The sequence below is a fragment of the Gallinula chloropus genome (genome assembly GCF_964237585.1).
Source record: "Gallinula chloropus genome assembly, chromosome: 2".
In the NCBI taxonomy this organism is placed as follows: Eukaryota; Metazoa; Chordata; class Aves; order Gruiformes; family Rallidae; genus Gallinula; species Gallinula chloropus.
Genome location: NC_140086.1, coordinates 154,739,924 through 154,761,128, shown reverse-complemented (window position 1 = coordinate 154,761,128; position 21,205 = coordinate 154,739,924). Strand labels below are relative to the sequence as shown.

Below are 21,205 nucleotides of genomic sequence, written 5' to 3'. Positions count from 1 at the left end.
GTTGGGGATTGGGAGGTGAGGAATGAGAGGAAATGGCTCCATCTCTTCAGAGAGCAGTGAACTCTTAGGTTATCTTAATCCTAGTTTCCTAGAATTGTAATTTTGGAAAGACCTTTGTGTCTTGCTGCTAGTGAGGATGAGTTGCTTTTGGAACTATTACAGATGTGTACTTTTATTCCAGTTGATTTTGTGTAGCTTTGTGTGGTATCAGATTGCAACCATTCATTTTTGTCTGTTTTTCTCAGCCTGAGATCTTTTATTATCTGGGGTTTTATCTTTTTTTATATTTTTTTTCTTCTGTGTTCAGGTTTGGGTTTTTTTTTAATCGTTACCTTTAGTACTTCTGATCCCTCTTCTTTCTGACAGATAAATTCAGATTTGGCTTTTAAAGAAATGCAAGCTTTCCACTGTTACTTTTTTTTTTATTCAAGAATTTACCAACTGTGACTGCTTTTAATTTTATCAATGAAAATGTTGAATGGCATTGACTATTTAATAGGTTTCGAGGGGCATTCTGTGAAACACTTTTGTTTGCTTCATTTATATGTTAACGCTGGTTTTTTGACTGTCAAGTAATAAGCCAAAGCTTTTAAAAATCTAGAGTGTGTAATGCAATTACTTCTATTGTGTAAATATTTAATATTTTTATTTTAAAAAAATCACATTGAGGATTGTTTTAGTAATGTGTTGAGTAGCCCTGTGTTTAGATAATTAACTTTATCTTTTGCTTTCTTTTCCATTCATTTTTGATCACAGTTTCTTACTATCTGAGCCTTATTTTTGTCTTCAGATGCTGCTGTAACACACTCTTGCTGCCCTCCGGAATTTCTCTAGTACAGTTCCATTAAAAGCTGTCAGTGTTGGGAAATATTTTCAAATCTTGTGGTGCACTTGTCAGATTACTGGCAGCTGAAGAGATTAGTGACTTTTTCCTACTTCAGTTCTTACTCTAAATTCTTCTGAAACAATTTCTGTTACGTAAAGCTTTCTGTGTCTCGAAAAAGGGATTAAATTCTGGTTATAGAACCACAGACTGGTTTGGGTTGGAAGGGTCCGCAAAGCCCATCTGGTCTCACCCCCTGCCATGGGTAGGGATACTCTCCACTAGCCCAGGTTGCCCAAAGCCCCATCAAGCCTGGCCTTGAACACTTCTCTGGGTAGCCTGTGCCAGGGCCTTGCCTCCCTAACAGGGAGGAGTTTTTTTTTTTCTTTTAATATCTAACCTAAATCAATCCTTTTTCAGCCTAAAGCCATTACCCCTTGTCCTATCACTGGTCAGTTTGCTCTTTGAGTTTATGATGAGTCATGTCCCAATTTTTGTTTAATATTGCAGTGAGCCTGAAAAACTGCTATTTGTTAATGTTCAGCCATTCTTGGAACTGGTTGAGATTAGTAACTATGGACAAATACTGTGTACTGATGATAACGTCCTGTTTAGTGCCCACAAGATTTTAATTCCCCCCTGCATTATGTGTACAGTAACCAGCTCTGCAATAGATGTATCAATCAGCAAAACCAACTTGGAGCTCTGATTTATGTCTTGGCATTTGCTTCCCCATTTTTAAGTATTTGCAGCGTAGCCCTAAGAAATTCATATACCTATTCCCATTCTATTCATATAGTGCATTCTCATGTGGGGGTGTTTATTTTTTATGTAATATCTAAGGCGTGGGGGTTTCAGTGTTTTAAGGTGTGGAGGTAGAAATAGGTTCACATTCTTGAAACACAGTTTGTCTCTGATCTGTGCCATGTCACGTGAGTATTAGGATGTGCATGTTCTAATACAGCCATTTGTCAGTAACGAGTGTTTATTATGGAAGGAGGAATCTGTTTATTCCTGTCACTGAAGGAAGAATAAGATTAAGCAGTTGTCTTAAATCTTAACTAATCAGGACTAGCTCTTTGTGTTGCATCCTATTTATAGGGCACATACTATGTAATGGCAGAAATTTTGTAAGGCAGTCGTTTCTATGCTTCCTGAATTCTTAGCCACACTTACAAAGATGGGGAAACATTCACTTGATTTTTATCATCCCACAAAATATCTATTTGACTTATTCCCTCCTCAAGTTGAGGGTAAGGTGTTTATGGAAGATCTAAGCTGAAGTGGCTCCCAAATCAGCTGGCCTCCCAGTGCCTCCTCACTGTGGTGACCTGTAGACTGAGTCTTGCCCACAAGACATTACTGATTCACTTCTTCCCTGGGGAGGTGGGAAACAGCAGTTTGGACAATATGGCCAAACAGCCTTGAAGGATCTAGAGTGGAGACCTAGCTAACTGTTTAAAATGCCTGTGTGTTGTCTAGGCTTATCTGCTGTGTTACAGTTGGAGGGATATGGAAAGGAGAGCATGTGGAAGTGAAATGACTGTGCAACAACGGTCGTACTTAATATGCACCGTCTGTTGTATCGTTTAAAACATCTCCTTTTTCAACTTGCTAAGTGCTTTGCTAAAAAGAGAGCTTTGTGCAGACATGGGGACGGTTCTCAAGTTAGTTTTCTTCAGTGTACACCCTATGGAGTGTTTGTTTCTATCTCCTAATAAGGTTCAGCTTTTAAAATTTGTTATTGTTTTCCAGTGAACTTGATGATGACTTGCTTGGAGAGGATTTGCTAACTGGCAAAAAGGTAAGATACATGTGTTAAACTGAATCATTATAGATAATAGAAAGTGAATATTGTTCAACTTGCCATCCCCATTTTTTTGGTGTGGCCTTCTGTGTATTTTACAGTCACCTCCCCAGACCCTGGCAGCCATGGGTACCTGATGTCTACCCTGTTGCCAGAGTGCTTGGCACCCAAAACTGTTTCATTTCATGAAGTACCTCCAAGCATTGTAAAATAAAACTTGTAGAAAAATTTTTTTTTCTAAGATAATATTTCTTCTCATAACTCCCTGTTCAAAATGGAGATGGTTCTTAAATCAGTTTCTCTGTAGCTCCTATTGATTTAACAATTAAATAAAACAAAAGGACAAAAAAACCCAGTTATGCCTCCTGAGTGCTGATTAGCATTCTGGAGAATTCACTTCAACTGCCAGTTTCCTGGCTATTAAAAGTTACTCATCAAAATACCAGCAGTATTTATTAGAGAGTAAATAAAAAAGCAATCAGTGGTGTCTATTAAAGATCCACTCACTGCACACAATCCGTTACTCCTTTGTCTAATGAGAAGGCAGATGATTTCTCCTTCTGCAGTGAGCTAAGAATATGGGAGCAGCTAGCACTGGAGAACATAACCAAGTCCCCTACAAGACTCCTCACTCCAATACACGTTTCCAAAATTGAACATTATGAAAAGAATTAAATGTATGTTTGGGTTTGCCGGATATCTGCAGAAGGCAGAGCTTCCGTTTTGAAATCTTTCTTCACTTGATCTGCTAAATGAATTAATTTAGAAAATAGTTTTTAAAGTTTTAGTTGGAGGTGAATAGGTTTGTTAAGAAACCCAGATCAGGTAAAAGCCGAGTTTTAGTTGGTGTAGGTTTGTTTGTAATCACACTCTAAAGGTTAGAAGTTAGCTTCCTGAAATTACTCTGTAGGTGATCACTGTTAAAGAAAGGAAGTTCCTTTGTCTTGTGTACTGATTTTTAAAAAAAAATTGCCACTAAGATGGGAACTGCAGATGTGCATTATGCAGTTAGCAAAAATATAAGCCGTTTTTGTGGTTGAAAAGTGAGTTGATAAAGCTACTTGATGATCTGTTTATAAAAATTGATTACCTGAATACTAACTGATCCTAGATTTCTCCAATGCATTATGTGGTCTTGTGCTTTTTCTATGCCTGTTTTCAGTTTTCCCTTTACAGGGAACTGAGCAGTGTCTGTGGGTGTGGACTCATGTGGTGGAGTAACAATAGATTTCTCAGGAAGTTTTCCCTGAGCTATTTAGGCTAAACTTGTTTCTGCTTAATCACATCCCAGTACTTTTAGATAAATCTACCCTTGTATAACCTTTCTGCCCCTATTACTTTAGGGGATGGAAATAATGTTGCTGAGCAAAACTGCAGATATCTCTTCCTAGTGGGTAATTATGGAAAAAAAAAAGGGGGGGGGGTCAGGGGGAAGAAACAACTGAAAGTATGACAGACAAATTAAGAGGAGTTTGGGAAAGGCATGATATTTTCTTCTCTTTTTTCTATACTTGCAAACTAATAATGTGTTTTCAATTTTCATCATATCCTTTCCTCTGGTCTCCTAAGTATCTGCTGTATAGAAATTACATAGGTTTTTCTTGACTTGCCTAATGCATCAAGGTCACAGTGCAGTTAATTAAGAGCTAACAAAGCTAACCTTTCTTACTGGTATTTAAGTGAGTTATTTTCTTTGGCTATATTTGGGAATGCATCAGTGGGAAGTGTTGATAGCTAGGCAAATCTGAGCCTTTTTAGGTTCTGTAAGACTGTCACAACATTTATTTTCCAGTGCTGTCTTGCATAGTGTGGGATTCTTTTCCTGGAATCAAGTACTGATGATACTACCTAGTCTGGAATGCATTCTTCATAAAAAATACTCAGAAGTTTCAGTACCTGGTTAATTAAAAGTTTATATCCTTTTTTATGTTCATGATTGACTTTTTCTGAAACCTAGAATCAGTCAGACTTGTCAGATGAAGAGCTGAATGATGATCTTCTGCAGAGTGACAATGAAGAGGAACAAGAATTTCGGTATCTCTTTTTAAAATTTTGTTTTTTGGATATCTCAAAGCTATTAATGACTGCTACTACTGATAACTGCTAGTCTAAAACTATTGCTATATACTTAAAATAGTTTTGCTCTTTACTTAGTCACCTTCTTAATATGCATTCATAGTGTGTTCAGTAGCGTTGTTAGCATTTCAGTAAAATGATTTTTATTTTAATCTAATAAATGTAACTCAGTCTATTACAAAAACTTATAAAGAAGAAACCATGTTGACTCCTGTGCATTTAGACTGATAACACAAATGCTTAGACCTTGTTATTCTATAAAGTCCTTTTCTGCCATCTTTCTTTTAAAAATATACCTTAAATCTGAAGAACCTGCAGAAGGGAGCCTCATAGCTGGCAAGGCTGGATTTGGGGCTTAACTATTCGTGCAGAGTTACATGGCAGAAAAGTTTGGACAGAGTTTATAGGTTTGAGCAGATGCTTCCATGGGAATTTACCGAGGATCCTGCCCAGTGAATACTGTGGTGATACAGCTCCTCAACTAAATTATGGGCATTACAGGTCAAAATGAGTCTTGACATTTTTTGCTTTTCAAAAGCTGGACAGAAGGGGGAATCAATCTGCCTGTGATGCAGAAGTGATGTGGTACCACAGCTGCTTTTAAATGGCATGTATGTTTTGCTAGCTTTCCCTTTACTTGTGGCATGCTACACAAGCATGTCATCTGAAGGGGTAAGAATATATATGTGTAACATGAGTATGACATGTATATGTGCATATATATGTGTGTGTGCTGCTCTCAGATCTCCTTTCTGTCCTTGGCTGGAATTAGGAGAGAGTCCTGTCTCTGTGTTGGACTGATGAGGGTGTGGTGAAATACCTCAGACCATCAGTCTCTCCTTTGGCTGGAGGAGTGAGGGCTGGATTGTTCCCCTCAAAATCCCAGATACAATCCTTGCTGTTCCTTCTCTGGATTCCCTCCTCCTGAGCCCTGGGTAGCAGGGATGGCAGTGTGACTGCATGAGTGATGAGAAGGTGTCTGAAGTGTGATTGTAGTCCTCAGTGGAAGCAGGTTTCTGTCCTCAAGTTTTGCATTTTTAGCAGTTTTTTTGCCAGGGAGTGAGAGCTGTGCTTGACTGTTTTCCTCTTCTTCCTTTATTTCCATTCAAACTCATGTATGCCTCTGTAGTTGGGATGATAATGACAATCCTGCATAATGACTTTGTTTCATGTTAAATCTGCTCTGCCTTATAGATGTGTATACCTCAAGCTGTATGGATCTTGTTCCTCCAAATTTAGGAAAATAGTGAATAATAGGAATATAATTAAAACAATAAATAAAATTTTTGTTACCCTTGTACCCAGTGTCCTCAAATCAAGAAGGCCTTCCCCCCCTTCTTTTTTAACTAGTTTGCTGTTGGTTGGTCAGGTTTTTATGTGTTGATGACACTAGCTGTTGTAAATAGTGTTTTGCTTTTTGTCCAGAGGATAAACTTGGGATTTCTATTGATTGTTTCAGTGTTGGTGCCAGTGCTATTACTGAGTTAGAATAAGTCTTAGCATTTAAATAATAGTTCTTGAGTATATCAGTTACACTATTTTAAGTGGAACATTAGATCTGTCATAAAAATGTAAGTTTGAATTCAGGATCATCAAGAAGGAACAATATTAATACACAATACAAATCCGATTTACTAGCTTATTCTGCAAATAACAGATGCAGTTATAGTAATTTTGTGTATATTTCTGTTAGTCTTTGAATCTAAATTGAATCCAGTCTGCTTTGGTTACCGAGCAGGACTTTTGCCAGTTTGACCTGCTAAACCATCTGGTTGGTTTGATTCCCCTGGTCAAATAGCCTGCAGCTGGTGATAAGCTGCAGTACAGTATGCATTATGAGAGTATGGCATGGATTCAGATAGCGTGTGAGGTGTAATTTTGTCCACCAAGTTAGAGAATTTGTATTTTCTGGCTTTGTTTTGTAAATCTCTGCAAATAGTTGACTGTTATGCTTCAACCCCTGAATTTTCCCCCCTCTGTACTGTAGCTCCCAAGGTGTCACAGTTAGCCTCAATGCTTCATCGGGCATTCTTACATCATATGAACTCTCTGAGACCATCAACAATCGATCAATAGAACATGAGTCAGAGTATGACCAAGGGGAAGATGAAATTATTTATGACAAATCTGAAGCACCTGAAGTATATGCTTCAGAGTATGCAGAGGAAGGACATTATGAAGGCAATGATCCTGAACTGACAGAAGACCAAATAGAATATGGGGAAGAGCCTGGAGAAGAAGATGAAGTGCTAGACCTCGAAATCAATGAACCCCTAGATGAATTTCCAGTGAGTTTCTTTCTATTGTATCTTCAAAGATAACATTGCTTCACTTGCATAGGGTTTTAGACTGATTTGAAATCTGTTTACCTCCCTAGGGAGGAGGGGAAATTAGACCTATTATCACTGTCTGCCAGTTTCTTTATCTAGGCTGTGACAAAGTTTGTGTTGACAGCTTGTTTGGCGGTAGGTAATGCTCCTTTGTCATGCTGGAAGGCAGTTGAGAATCATGACCTTGAGGATTGTATCCTTAAGGAAGAAAACAGCTTTGTGTGGTGGAGATACACTGCCAATTGTTAGAAGTACTTAATGCAAAAGCTTTTATCCAGGCTTTAGACAAGATCTGATAAAGTCCTTCGAAGGTGAAAAGATTATTGACCTGCTAAAGACATCTTTAAGGTGCTAATATCCGAAAGTGATTGATGTCCTGCTTGTTCATCCTTTTTGTAACTGAGAACTGTCTAAACCTGAATAAAGAGATTGGAGGTTAGTTCAGAAAATGTCACCTGCATAATTCGATATAATTTAAGCAGTGTACTAGAAAACATGCACTGGCTTTAATTGCTACTGAAATGATTTAATCTTAATTACAAGTGTATATGATCAGTGAGATGTTTTAAAATACAAGCGAATTTAGGAAATGTTTTGTTCTCAGTTTTTGTTCATAATTGTTCATAATTGAACCCATTCATATGTAAGCATTTGCAGACTGTTTTAAAAATGTTACTGGTTTTGTTGGGGTAAAGTATGTTAGTGTTTGTGTGCTAAGGGTGCACGTTTCCTTTAGTAGGAAAGTACTGCAGTGTTTGCTTTGTGAATTTGTAACAAAAGCATGTAGAAGGACAGTAGTATATCTTCATGATGATGTTGTTGGAATCTGAATAGAAACTGTTCTGATTATGGTTTTGATAATACTGAAATTACTGTCTAGTTAAAAGCCCTACTAATTGTGCGTCACATGATATGTCACTTACAATTAACGGTTCTGATAGATACAATACTTGTCTTCCAGTTCTGGAGGCAGTAATGATGTATGCACACCCAATCTCGTAACTGGTTTATGATTCTGTAAAGTCGGCGTGTGTCTTTTCACCACCTTTTGTTACTGTTTTAGGATGAAGATTACATGCAGTCATACAATGAGCAAGGAATGGATGAACAAGAAGAATACACAGCTGATGAGGAGCTGGAAGAATCTCAGACAATAGCAAATGAATCTGAAGAGGTATGATGTGAATTTAATGGCAATGTAAAATGGCTGGTTGTTTCACAATTTGAATGGTGGTGTCCATCTTGCTGGGTGAGGTCTGATGCAGCTTTGCCAGTGGTGATATTGGTGTTACTATTTCTGTAAGACGAATTGTAATAAAGTCTATATTATCAGGTATTTCAGATCTCCTCTCCCCTTTGGGATGATTGTCATAAGGTAGAGCTCAAAATGTCTGTATTTAATCTTAAGTGTTAAAAACTGCAGGGGCCTTTTTGGCTAGGAGAATGATTGTAATACTGTGTGCTGCCTGTCTGATAGCTGTTACCTCACTTTCCAGATGGATAGTTTGATGCTGTTGGGAGTGTAGATGTGGTTCTTGGGTATCCTACTTCTAGAGATGTGAGCATGGAAGGTTCTGTATGTTAGAAAGCCAAAGGCCAGGTGGTTGTTTTGAAAGAAGTTGCCTTGGGACTGAAATTTCCATGAAGTTTATCCTAATTCTTCAATTAGGAAAATAATTAGTTTGTTTGTTTTTCAGAAGAAAGCTTATGCCAAACACTCTCAAGTATAGTTCACTAGTTACTGCCTGGACCAGTGGTATCATACCTGTTAGTAATTTGCAGCAAGTTTTTGATGTGGTATTTTTTCCTTTCCCCACCAGGAATCTACTTTAATATTACTTTTATTCCAGTTCTTAATTAAATAGGATTGAATGGATTACCTGCTGAGAAGTGTAGTCAGAGTGTGCTCCCTCATCGGAGCTTTAACTCATCAGGAAATGAGTTCCTCAGAGACACAGCAGTGGTGTTCTATGAAACTTCTGACAAGTGGGTGTGCTGTGATACTCTCATATCAAACTTATGGTAATACAACATTCATTGGTGGGTGAAGAGAGATGCACTGAAAGAGGCCACCTGTATTATTCAATTTTTGCTGTTACAGGCATGACATCTTATATTAACGTAGTTAACTTCTTCCTATTTCTTCCAAAGTATTGCATCCACCTTCCCAAACAACTGTGAAACACTTCCAAAGCTTTTTTTTTTTTTTTTTTATTCATTGAATTATATATCCTGCCCTTCTGGTGTTTTAAAAGACTGATTCATTTTTGTGTTCTGCAGCGACAGTCTGTATGGGAGGACAAAAGCACTGTACATCATTTACCACTTAAACATAGTTGAGATTCATTGTCAAACTTGCCACTCTAAAAAAGCACAGCTTCATTTCTAGAGTGTGAACTAGTGAGAATTCTGTAATAATCATGTTGTCTGTAATTGTCCAATTCAGAATTGAATTCCCTTCATCCAAAAGATGACAATGCAAGTTTTTAATGGATTTTGTTAATTTAGCTTTTAAGGACTTTGCTTGTCATGTAATGTGAACATTTTGGCCACATGTTTATTCAGTTAATCTACATTCTGGCTTTATTCTGGTGGCTTGCAGATTGCCACAGGTTTGTTTTTTCCAAAACAGCTCCATCTTTTTTGTTTCTTTATATGTAGCTTGTTTGTAGATAGACTCATAACTGCACTCTCCAAATGAGAATACCACCAAGAGAGATAACCTTTGTAGAGTATATACTTCAGTTTATTATGTGGTTAGATGTGTACTTCCAGCTCCTGAGTAGCTTTGCACTTTATTCCAGTATTTTATAACAGCACTTCTCCTTAAATTCAGTAACACTCACTGCTTGTAAACAAGGGTAGTTGTTGGCATTCTCCTGTAGAAAATGCAAGACAAGAACAGAGCTGTAATATATATGGTACAAATTAATAACAGTATTTCTTGACTGAAATTTGGCATGAGTAACTGAGAGCAAGCTGATACAGAAAATTGGTTGTGTTTATTCAGAGCAGTTTCCAAAGTAAATAAAGCCTCTTATATTGCATGAAGAAATTTGGTAAACCAAAAGAAAAGGTGACTGGTTTGGAACATGATGAGGGGAACTTGGTGAAAAAGGGAAGTGAGAGACCTCTTAAGAGTAACCACCCGCTCAGGTGGGAGATGTGAAGAAGAGATGTGAAGAAAAGTTGTTTGTCCTGGGACAGATTGGGTTCAGGGAATGCCTTTTCACTTGATCCTCAATTTGAAACGGCGCTTAGAACTTGGATTTTGAATAAATAACACTTTTTGTGGAGCTTCTTTGAAAAATGTAGCAATGATTCAGAAAATATTTTTGCCTTCCTAAGGTACAAAGCATGACCCAATACCCAGAAGTTTCAGCAGCAAGTAATACACTTACTTGTGTAACACTATCAGTTACATGAGTTACCATGCCCTAAATATTTTTGGGAGATGTTTCTATAAAGTGTTAAAATGTAACCTTCTAAAATTAGAATTTAAATTTTATTTATTTTATATTGGAACTAATCTCCCATGAATTCTTTAACAGGGGGGTTCCTCATTGCATACACTTCAATCATGTTTCAGGTTATGCTGATGAAAACTGGAGAGTATTTTAGTCAAGAACACATTTCATGAAGTGCTGCATGCTGGTTTTTCTTTGAAAAACCCCACGCTTGGGGGTGGAAAGGCCAGTTTGTCTGAAACATTGTTCCATCTGTGTTTAGCCATTTTACTTCTTCAGTTCAAGTCTGAAGACACAACCTCTCAGCCTAGAGAAAAATGATGAAAAGAGTGCAGATCTAAACAGTCAAGTTTTAAATGTATTTATAAGCTCTTAGATTTATTTTTATTCCCTTTTTTCATCTGTGGAGTGGAGATGCCCTTAGAGTAGATGTAACATTCTCTTACTTGCCTCTTTTTTTCCTTGATCCCTTAGGATTGAGCAATTGCTGCTGCTTCAGTGTTAGCCTCTGGTAGAAACCTCCACTGCTTATTTTCTAGCTAGTTAATAAAAGTTCTTTGTTTCATCTTCGTAATGTTTACATGGATGAGATCTGATTTAGCCTTTGCAGTGCTTACCTATTCTGTACATCTGAGCAATCTCTGGCACGGAGCTCTGCAGAATGCCTGACAGTCCCGTGTTTAGGAGGATCCTGTGCCAGAATCAGTGTTTATCATGCTGACTACTGTTTTCTCCTGCCTTCCTTGGGCTATGTCTGTTATCAGTTCTGCAACTGCCTGGTAAGCTGTTCGGGGCAGGAGCACTCGCTTTTGCTCTATAGCAGATCATAACCCAGCATGGGGAGTTCTGGTCAGTGACTGGGATTTCTGCCATAATTATTTAACGAGGATGATAGAAAACTCTGACCTTGTGATAGAAGAAAGGTCGTTATTTTTCTTTGTAAGGAAGAGTCAACAAAGCTCTTCGGTAGTTTTGAGCAAGGTGTCATAATGGGAACTAGTAAGCTCCCTTTGAGGAGAGCTGCCAGGAAGCCTTGGCTGGCTTACCCAGTCAGGTGACCTCAGGTGATTGTTCACGGACTGTTTATGTGTATTAGTATTAAATAGAACCTTGAAAGTATTAATAGTTTGCAATTGTCTTTTCCTGTATAAATTTCTTTAAGACTCTCTTCATATACTGTAATCTTGGCAAAACAACTCAGCCTGGTGGGCTGGAAGTTGGAAAAGATGTTTCTAAAGAAGCTTTGCATGCTACAACTGTGGAACATATTGAGGGGGAGGGTGTATGCTCCTACGCAGCTCAGATAACCTTTCCTGGAGCTACACGTAGAGAAGAGCATGGCTTGGCTGTCAGACATGGTTGTTTCTCCATCACAACTAATACAGATTCCTCAATCATGTGAGAAGAGTTAGACCTGGGTCAGTCAGCATTCTCATGCTCTGCCTTTCCTTGGTGCCTGCTTTGTCATTAGTTACTTTGATTTATTTTATTTTTGTCTTTATTTAATGCTTTTACAGCTGTTTTCAATAGGTGGCATGAGCATTATACTGAGGAATAAAGTGAGTTAAACCCAAAATACTGCAGAAGTGGTATAAGTGGCTAAGAGGAAGATACTGCTGATGTAGAAAAGTTTGGGAAGTACTTTTTATTGCTACATAGGAAAGTAGATTTTTTTTCCCAGAATAATTACCAAAGGAAACAAAGCCTCCACGTGTGTTTTTTTTTGTAGCATTTCATTAAAGCATTGCAAAATTTTTCAGGACAATGCAGACTGCATTAGTCATTCCGGTCCTGATTCTGCAGTCTGAGTCACATACAGCCTTGCACGATTAGGTTTTGCATTCACATATGAGATAACATGGCTGAGATCAGTATGTGATGAATAAAACCTGAAACTTCAATGTAGCTTTTAAGGGCTATGGACATAGAGAGCCAATGTGCCTGGCGTTTATGCCAGAGGCTCAGTGTAGTGAGAGAACACGTCTCACAGAACAGCCACTCCACTCTTTTGAGAGTCCCTCTTTTGAAAGTAAAATGCTAACTATCTTTCTCCCCTGTTTTTATTTGTTAAACCATCTGAGCATCTTTTTCCTTGCTAAAGCCCCTCCTCTGTTTCATGAGTCTCAACTGCCTTTCTTCAGAGGTGCTTTCATTGTATGTCCGTATGTTAATCAGACCAGTTGTGCTCCATTTGGGTTGCTTTTGAGGTTTCGATTTCTTTTGGTCTTGAAGGTTGTTGGGTTTTTTTGGTGTATGGTGTTTTGGGTTTTTTTTTTTTTTTTTGAGTTTTATGTTGTGGGGTTTTTTGCCTGCTATCCTGTCTGTTGTTTTTAGCTGTATTTTTGTAAAGTTGTTATGTAACAAGTAAATACCTTCAAAAAATATAAGTCTTAAAGCTTTTATAAAATTTAGCTAATCTCATAGCTCTATCTTTAAGCATTTGTTTAAGGTTGGGACATCTAGCACTTGAATGTTTGCCTGGAATGGATAAAGTTTGTTCTGAGACAGGGATGATAGATGATAAAATGACAATAACTTGGGATCAGTAGACCGTTAAAGCCCAGTAACTGTATACAGATCATTTATTCACCAAAGTGGGAGTTGCTCTGAGCTTGAGTTCATACAATGTGTTGTCTTTTAAAGTAGAAACCTTCTTGCCAAATCCTGTCTTGATTCCTATGTCTGTCTTTGATTTTGGCTGAAGTTGGGCTCCTGGAAAATGAACTTTGTCATCTCTTACACGATTCAACCACTAGTTCTTTATCTTGTTTTGTGATTTCTACCAGGTGGACAGATACTACTTGCTGTGCCTTTTTCATATAAATCACTACACCAATATAGTTAATTAGAAGATTAAACTATGTTATTTCACTAACCTTTTAACTGTCCTCAATCATCTAAAAGTTTTGATGTACTCAGTAGCTTTGCCAAAAATTGAAATGCATGTGCAGGCTCTAAGAAATGAGCAAGTAGGGTTGTACAAAAAATAACCAAATACACAGTAACCAGATAGTTCATGGGAAATCTTACTATATTAGAACAATTCTAATTCTCAACTCTAGAAATAAAATATAACTTCTGTAATGCTCTGAACATCAACTTTATCATGTCAGCATAGGAAAATGAAATTGATTTTTTTTTTTTTAATTTGAAGGAGGGTGATCCAGCGTTTTCATTTGGGCCATTGCCTTAGCTAAATAAATGTTCTCTTTTAGAGAAAGAATGGGAAAGTAAACAAGGACAAGGGAGTAACATTCCTAGATACAGTTTTAATATATTGACATTTTTTCCAATCCTGTTTTCCATTCTCTTTATCAGTTGCTGAATTGAAATTGGGAAATATTTAAGGAATAGGAATAAAGCTGAGATGTAAGGTTGTCTCATTTTTTTATTGTTAGTTTTATAAAAAATCATGCTACTGGCAGTTGCTAACAAACATGGGGGGAAAAAATGTAATGTTTGTTTTACTTGGAAGCCTGACATACTACCAGATTCATCTCAGCCAATTCAGTGGTAAATTATCACTACATGTGCAAAAGCAGCTACTAATCAGATGGTGGTTCTAACTGAGGTTTCCATATTCTCTTAAATATTGCAGCAAAATGGGTTTTCTCAATAATTTTGCTATATAGTTTATTATTAATTCATGCCTTTATATTAAAAAAAACCTCACACCAAGCTCTTAAAAGTGTGCAGAGTTATTTATGGAAATAACATGTAATGTTATTACATGTAATAACATGTAATGCCAGCAACATTTGCAGAAAGGGACCTTTAAAGAAAGCTTTATCTCTTTGCACTCACTGATCAGAAGAAAGTAGATTTCAGTTTGCATGTCCTCTATTTTGTGATTCAGGCAGCTATTGAATCTCTGGAACTTCAAGAAGAAACAAAAGAAGAATCTGATGAAGAGGAGGATGATGACGAAGAGTCTGGACGATTACGTTTCAAAACTGAGCGGAAAGAAGGAACAATAATTAGGCTCTCGGATGTGACAAGAGAAAGGAGAAACATTCCAGAAACTTTGGGTGAGGTTTTATGGCAGTAGCCCATTTTTAAGAGCTATAGTAAATGAAAGTGAAACACAGGCATGCCAAAACTTCTAGAAAACAGTTTAATGTCAAAAGATACTACAGTTGCCTTCTAACCTAGACTGGCCTACGTCCCAGTTGTCCAAAGTCATATGTAGTCTGTGTAGTGTCTGTCTCCTTGGGAATAATGTTTAAGCATATCATGTTTTGAGAACCAGCACATTTGTTCATTGAGATTTTTGTGATGTCCTTAAAGGCTTTCCTGTTTTCAAGCAGCAGCAATCTGATCTGTGTTTCACTACGTGTTGTGGTGGAATACATTTCAAGGAATTCCTTTGAACTTCTATCCTTGGAAGATTTTCAATTGATAACACAAATCTTGTTACTTGTGTTCTGTTCTGAAATGCCTGCATGTTTGCTCTTTTCCCCTAGGAACATAAATGTGCTGTGAACCTGTTGTGCTCTTACTGTTGGATTGGTCTAGAGAAATTGTAGTTTGCTGGGGAGTGTGTTAGAAAAAGATGAAAATTCTTATTTTCTGGGTTCAGATTTTCTAATGTGGAATAATTGTGATCTCTTAGAGCACCATGATTCTTTAGACAGTGTCTAAAAGGGTGTATTAACTTCCTGTTTGAGTAGCCTAACACAAGTGTCCACTGTTTCATGTAGTTAAGGAATTTGCCACTGCTAGTTCAGAAGAAGCAGTTGATTTGCAATATACCCACAGCCTCTCTGTTTTAATCTTGAAATAAAATCATATTTTCTGGTTTTCAGAGTTAACTTCAAGAGCCCTCAGGTGCCATGGGTACTTGGGTATCTGATACTGTTGTGTTGTACCTGTCCCACTGGGGATAACTGGTGCCTCTTCATAGAATCATAGAATGGTCTGGGTTGGAAGGGACCCCAAGGATCACAGAGTTTCAACCCCCCTGCCACAGGCAGGGCCACCAATCTCCAGGCATGATCTAGACAAGGTTGCCCAGGGCTCCATCCAACCTGGCTTTGAACACCCCCAGGGATGGGGCATCCACCACCTCTCTGGGCAGCCTGTTCCAGCACCTCACCACTCTCTCTGTAAAGAACTCCCACCTAATATCTAATCTAAACTTTCCCTCCTTTAGCTTCAATCCATTCCCCATTGTCCTGCCAGTGTCTACCCTTCTAAAAAGTTATTTCCCTTCATGTTTCTCTGCTCCCTTCAGGTACTGGAAGGCTGCAATGAGGTCTTCCCGCAGCCTTCTCTTCTCTAGGCTGAACAAGCCCAGCTCTCTCAACCTCTCTTCATAGGCGAGGTGTTCCAGCCCTTTGATAATCTTCATGGCTTCCTCTGAACACTCTCCAACGCTTCTACATCTTTCTTGTATTGGGGACCCCAGCTCTGGACACAGGACTCCATCTGGGGCCTCACAAGGGCAGAGTAGAGAGGGACAATCCCCTCCCTGTCCCTGCTGGTCACCCCTTTTCTGATGGAGCCCAGGACACCATTGACCTTCCAAGCTGCAAGAGCACACTGCTGGGTCATATTAAGTTTCTCATCTGCCATGAGTTTCTCTTCATGTTGGGCTTGTGGTGGTAATAACAATAAGTCAAACTTAAAAGGTGGCATTAGGGAGAGGGGCTCACAAAATTTTTGCTTTCAGAAAGGTGTACCATTCTCATAGTTCTGATACCAAAATATCAATTCAAACCGTGGTGAAAACATCCTGATCTTTAGAAGAGTCAAGATATTCAAGAGAGGTGAGCTGGTAATGAAGACAAATTGTCAGATACTGTTGGCTAATTGTCAGATACCACTGGGTGAAGATGTATGTTTTGATGATACTTCAAATTTTCCTAGGCTGTAAGGATGGATTCTTCACATGGGATTGCTGTTAAGATGGATACCATGCAGTGTGAGCTGGGAAACTGGGTCTTTCTGCTTTCCTTCCAGACAAGTCAGTGTCTTTGGTACAACAGGGCATTTTAGAATTACATTCCCAGAGCATGTACCTAGATTGCCAGAAGCTGTCCTGATGAAATTTCTCTTTAGCTTAAAAACCTTGCTTTGCAAAGGACATCAGTTTTAAGGACTTCTCTCTTGAGTTGCGTAGCCTGTTAATATTTTAAGTCAGTTGCAAGAAATTTGGGCTTTCGCTGTGCCTGCAGAAATTGAGAAGCCTTATTTCCATCACACAAACATTATGGCCTAAGAGGACTTGTTTGTGAGCAGTGAGGAGTTGGCTGTAGAGGCTGAACCAGCTGTTCACAGTGGAATTCATGTAGGCCATGTTGTGCGGCCAGAGAAGTGTCAGCACAATATTTTGAATCAAGCTCTCTTCTCATCTTTTGGTCGTGTTTAGCAAATAGCTCTTTGTACTTGCAACTTCGGGCAGAGGGTGTATTAGGGGCCTTTATTTAGCGTTGGTTTAATGATCAGGGATTGGTTTTGATTAGAATAAATCTGAAGGGAACACTCTAGAGGCACAGTGCAGTCTGTACAGGCAAGGAATATTTTAGCTGAGATGCATTTCAAATGTGTTTTCAATCCTAAGACCGTATTTTACATACCACATACAGATCTGATCTTAGTGATACAGAAGGTGCTGGTGGCATTATAAACCAGGCTATTTTAAAGCAGGAGTGTATGGGGATAGTTAAATCTCTGCATGTAATTGCAAGCTAAATGACAGTTGCATCTGTTTTCATTCGTCTATAGTTTAATGTAAAGACAAAACCAGCCAATGAGGAGAAAACATGGGGAGCTTGACTGTTAAAGGATCAGTGGTTTGAATTAGATTAATTTAAAAGTGTAATTCTAAGTAATTTGGGATGTAGCTTTGAGATACAAAGAAAATGTGATGCAAATGTGGATTTATCTACAAACTAAGGAGGTTTTTTTTTTAAACTAAACTAAAAGTACAATCTTGATGAGAAGCGCTTTTTGTTCATACTAATTTTTCATGTTAATTTTTTGATAGAGACCCAATGATTGACCATATGGTGGAAAGTTAAACAGCAAAAAATACTTGTTTGCATATAAATATCTGCTTGTTTTTGAGATGATAGAGCAACTTTTTACAGATGCTACTGGTTTAAAAAAGAAATTTCATTGCAGAGCTACATCTCCTTACTTTAAAATCTGAACATAGTTGAGGAAATACTTAAAAAGGAATTAACATTTCAGTTGAAGTTACAAACGTAATTTCCATCCTGTCACATTTTGGTGACCTTTTGTGACAGCTTGTCTCTATTGGATGAGTGCATTCTTACTTGCTGATTAAAGATGTCATTTGAAACCATTTTATTACCAGCGATAGTGAAATTAATCTTGACACTTAGAGACACTAGAAAAATAATTGCTGATTCACTGCATTAACTGTGTGTGTGAGAACTGTACCTTCAAGATGAGAGCGTGGTGATAAAAATATGTAAAAATATGGAGTATTGCTATGAACGTAGCTGAGATCATTCCTAAACGTTTCATTATCCAAGATAATCTAAGTAGTGGGTTTCAGAAGTTCAGAGGAGGGGTGTTGTAAGACAACTATGCAGTTGATTTTGAGCGAGATTTCTAGTTTGTCACCTTCTTTCAGTGCATGTGGTTGAAGTCTTCCCAGAGCTGGACTTGTCATTATGTTCTGGATTTAGGTACCTGTTTCCCTGTTGTCCTGTTGCAGTATGTGTGGAAGCATGTAGTGTTGCCAGGTTCAAGTCTGGATGATGGGGAGAAGTTAGACCAAAGGATAACATTTGCTCTCGCAGTTTAGAGTGCATATGTATGTAAATGCATATGTATATTTTTTATAGCTGTTCTGGAATGTGACTTATGTTGTAAATAATAGGGATTCTGGGCTTCTCAGACCTGGGGATTTGAAGTGCTGGTGCTCTCAGGAGCTGCAGAGGCCTGTGCTCAGGGGTGGTGTAAGGCAGGAGCCAGTGGGTGTGTGCTGCAGCAGCCTGTGCACATTGTCTGAGGCATGGCAGCATCCAGTCTGGCTCAGGGTGCTTTGGTCACAACACACAGAAGCAGTGGAGAAGCAGTGGGTATGTGAATACCTGTTTGTGCCTTGTAGGAGTCATGGGAGGGAAAGATGATCACTTCAGCTGCTCATCACCTCTTTTCCAGTTAGCAGCCTGATTCAGCTTTCAGAGAAGGGAGGAAATACTTCCCTTGCTCCCCTCCCTGCAAAACCACCTTCTGTGCTATTTCTCCTTCATCTGTGTGGCACGATGCTCTCAAGTTCAATGAACCTAATACTCGAGCTGACTATATTTTGCTACGTGATGACTGATAGAAGTGTAGAGCACTTGAAGTATTTGAGTTTAGTTCCCTGTCTCTGAGGCTCTGAACCTGCAGTTACGTGTGTGAGCAAAGTTCTGCACAAGTAGGACACCATTGCCTTCAGTGGCATGTTGTATGAAATATGTTTGTTTAGTCTAATCTTACTTACATTCTTAATTTTAAATCAAATGTTTATATTGTACTTCTGTGGCCATAGATGTGGTATGAATGTAATGATGCTTTCTGAAGTGCCGATGTGGGGGTTCTTGTATCGGTTAGGGTATTTGTTCTAAGGTTGGTGTTACACACAGTTTCATTTTTCAGTTTGAAAAACTGAATATGCAGACTGTGCCTTTAAGGACACGGTCTCTAAAGTTTGAGGACTTCTGTGTACAGTGAGTAGGAAAGCAATTCCTTGGTTTTTGTTTTAGAGAGAGTGAAAATAACCTGCATATCAAAGATTGTCAGGACTGACTTTGGCCTGGATGCTATCAACCCTTCCCAAGCTTAATCAGCAGAGCCCTCTGAAGTAATTTTGTTTTGAGCAGCCTATTCGTTCTTATAAAGTTGTTTCTACTCAGTGCCCTTCAATACGTGCTGAAGATGCTGAGGGACTCAGACAAGATCTTGCCTTGTAGGAAGCCTAGTTCTATTGACTTCTGGTCTGTTTTAATAGGAAATAGCTTCTTATCTTGAATGAATATCAGTGGTAGGTACTTGTTGCAGTGACTGAATTCTGCTTTCCAAGTTACCTTCCTGAATTCAGGGTTGCATGTGGAGGATGGCAGAAAAATTTCCCTGCCTGTCCAACTCCCCACAAAATCTTTCCAACTAGGAGTGTACCCAGGATGCCCTCCAGGATTTGGGCTCTCTTTGATTAGAGGGAGGAGAGCTTGGCTTTACAATCTGACAACACCATTTCTTCACATGAGTATATGGGAGTTAGTGGTCTGTCTTTCCTGCATGCCAGCTAAAAGCCCATGTTAGCTGGTCCGCACTTGCAAGCCTGTGAAGAAACTGAACGTGCTGCAGCTGTGAACAGGAAGGCGGCTTGACATCAGAGCTCTGGTTTTCATCTGAAACCAGCTTTTTACATCCCTGACAGCTAAGCATGGATAAGGTGGTTTGTTTAGTCATATCTAATGCTTTTGATTGCTGCAGACAAGAGTTGATTTGTCTTAATTTTCTGCAGAAATGCATACTGTGCACACTTAATACCATACTAAGACTTGAGGGAGTGTGATTCCTTTCTAAGCATGCAGTGAGGTTTTCTTGATGAAGCCTGATTGTCTTGGACCCTGTCAGTCTCATGAGGCAGGTGCTGGGGCAAAGGTAGGATTTCATAAGAATATCTAGTGTGGCTGTAAATTTAGGCCTTATGCCACGTAATTGCGGTGTCAGAGAGGAGGGAGAAAAGGAGGTAGAGAAACTTGTCTCATCACCGTCATGCAAAAAACAGAATAGGAAACTATACAACAGATCCTGGATTTTGTCATATTTTCTGTGTTCTGAAGACAGCAATTTCTTTTAAAAATGACACGCACACCCCACACACCTTTCTGGAGGTGCTGAGTACCTCTGAAACCTGGGACATGCAAATTTATGGTCTTTGCAGTTGTGCAGGTGCTTTCCTGTAGCCCAGTAAGTGCAACTGCTGCAGTGGGAATACACGGCGCTCACCCTTTTCTGCCCTTATGTCGATCCTCAACTTCAAAGACTAATTGAGATTACTTATGAAGATGTTTAAGATGGTGGTTTAAGTAGCTTCTGCTATTAGACTTGCAAGAAATGAAGTCTTTTAATTGCTTTAGTTATCTATTCATGATGGAGGTTATGAAGTGATGTGGAGATGTAGCAGGGTCTCAGCTGCCAGGTGCAAACTATTTTGTTCTGATCTTCAGATATTATAGCCACCATGTGTATATAATATTAACAGGTAAAATCACTTAGTCCTGAAAAGCAGTCTCTGTGTCCAGTCTCCTTTAAGAGCAGACTTTTTAAATGGAAAAATGCAATTCTTGCACTAATTGCCATTTACATAAACTTGAAATATGCTTTTGTTTGTCAGGAGTGTGCTTCCTGTGCCCTGTTAGGGGCAGAAGTCACTTCTAGAGGTACCAAGGGATCTGACTGGCACATGGCAAGATTCTCAGCTGCACATTTGGTTTAAAGTTTTATCCCTTTAAGCAACTGAAACCTGTTGGAAGGCACTGCTCATACTGTCACAGTGTGTTCTCTGGAGGTTGTTGTAGACTTTTCTCTGTATTTCCAAGTGATTGGATTACCTGGGCCTGTTCCTACACGAGCTTCTCTGTTACCAGCATTGTCCCAGATTTTTAAGCAAATTTGGCACTCTTCGTTGAGTACCATCTGTTCTCTGGTGTTTAGTTGCTATGTAAACTGGGTGGGT

General features: G+C 38.7%; 1 protein-coding gene across 1 annotated transcript in view; it reads left to right on the top strand.

Moving 5' to 3' along the window:
• RBM33 (RNA binding motif protein 33) overlaps positions 1-21,205 on the top strand; it is a gene marked incomplete at both ends in the record, with an annotated part of 96,529 nt that overhangs the window by 12,858 nt on the left and 62,466 nt on the right. Inside the window, 5 exons of the mRNA XM_084279730.1 lie at positions 2,579-2,627; positions 4,588-4,664; positions 6,694-6,994; positions 8,100-8,210; positions 14,360-14,531. Coding sequence (XP_084135856.1) covers positions 2,579-2,627; positions 4,588-4,664; positions 6,694-6,994; positions 8,100-8,210; positions 14,360-14,531 — 710 coding nt within the window. The remainder of the gene's footprint in view (positions 1-2,578; positions 2,628-4,587; positions 4,665-6,693; positions 6,995-8,099; positions 8,211-14,359; positions 14,532-21,205) is intronic.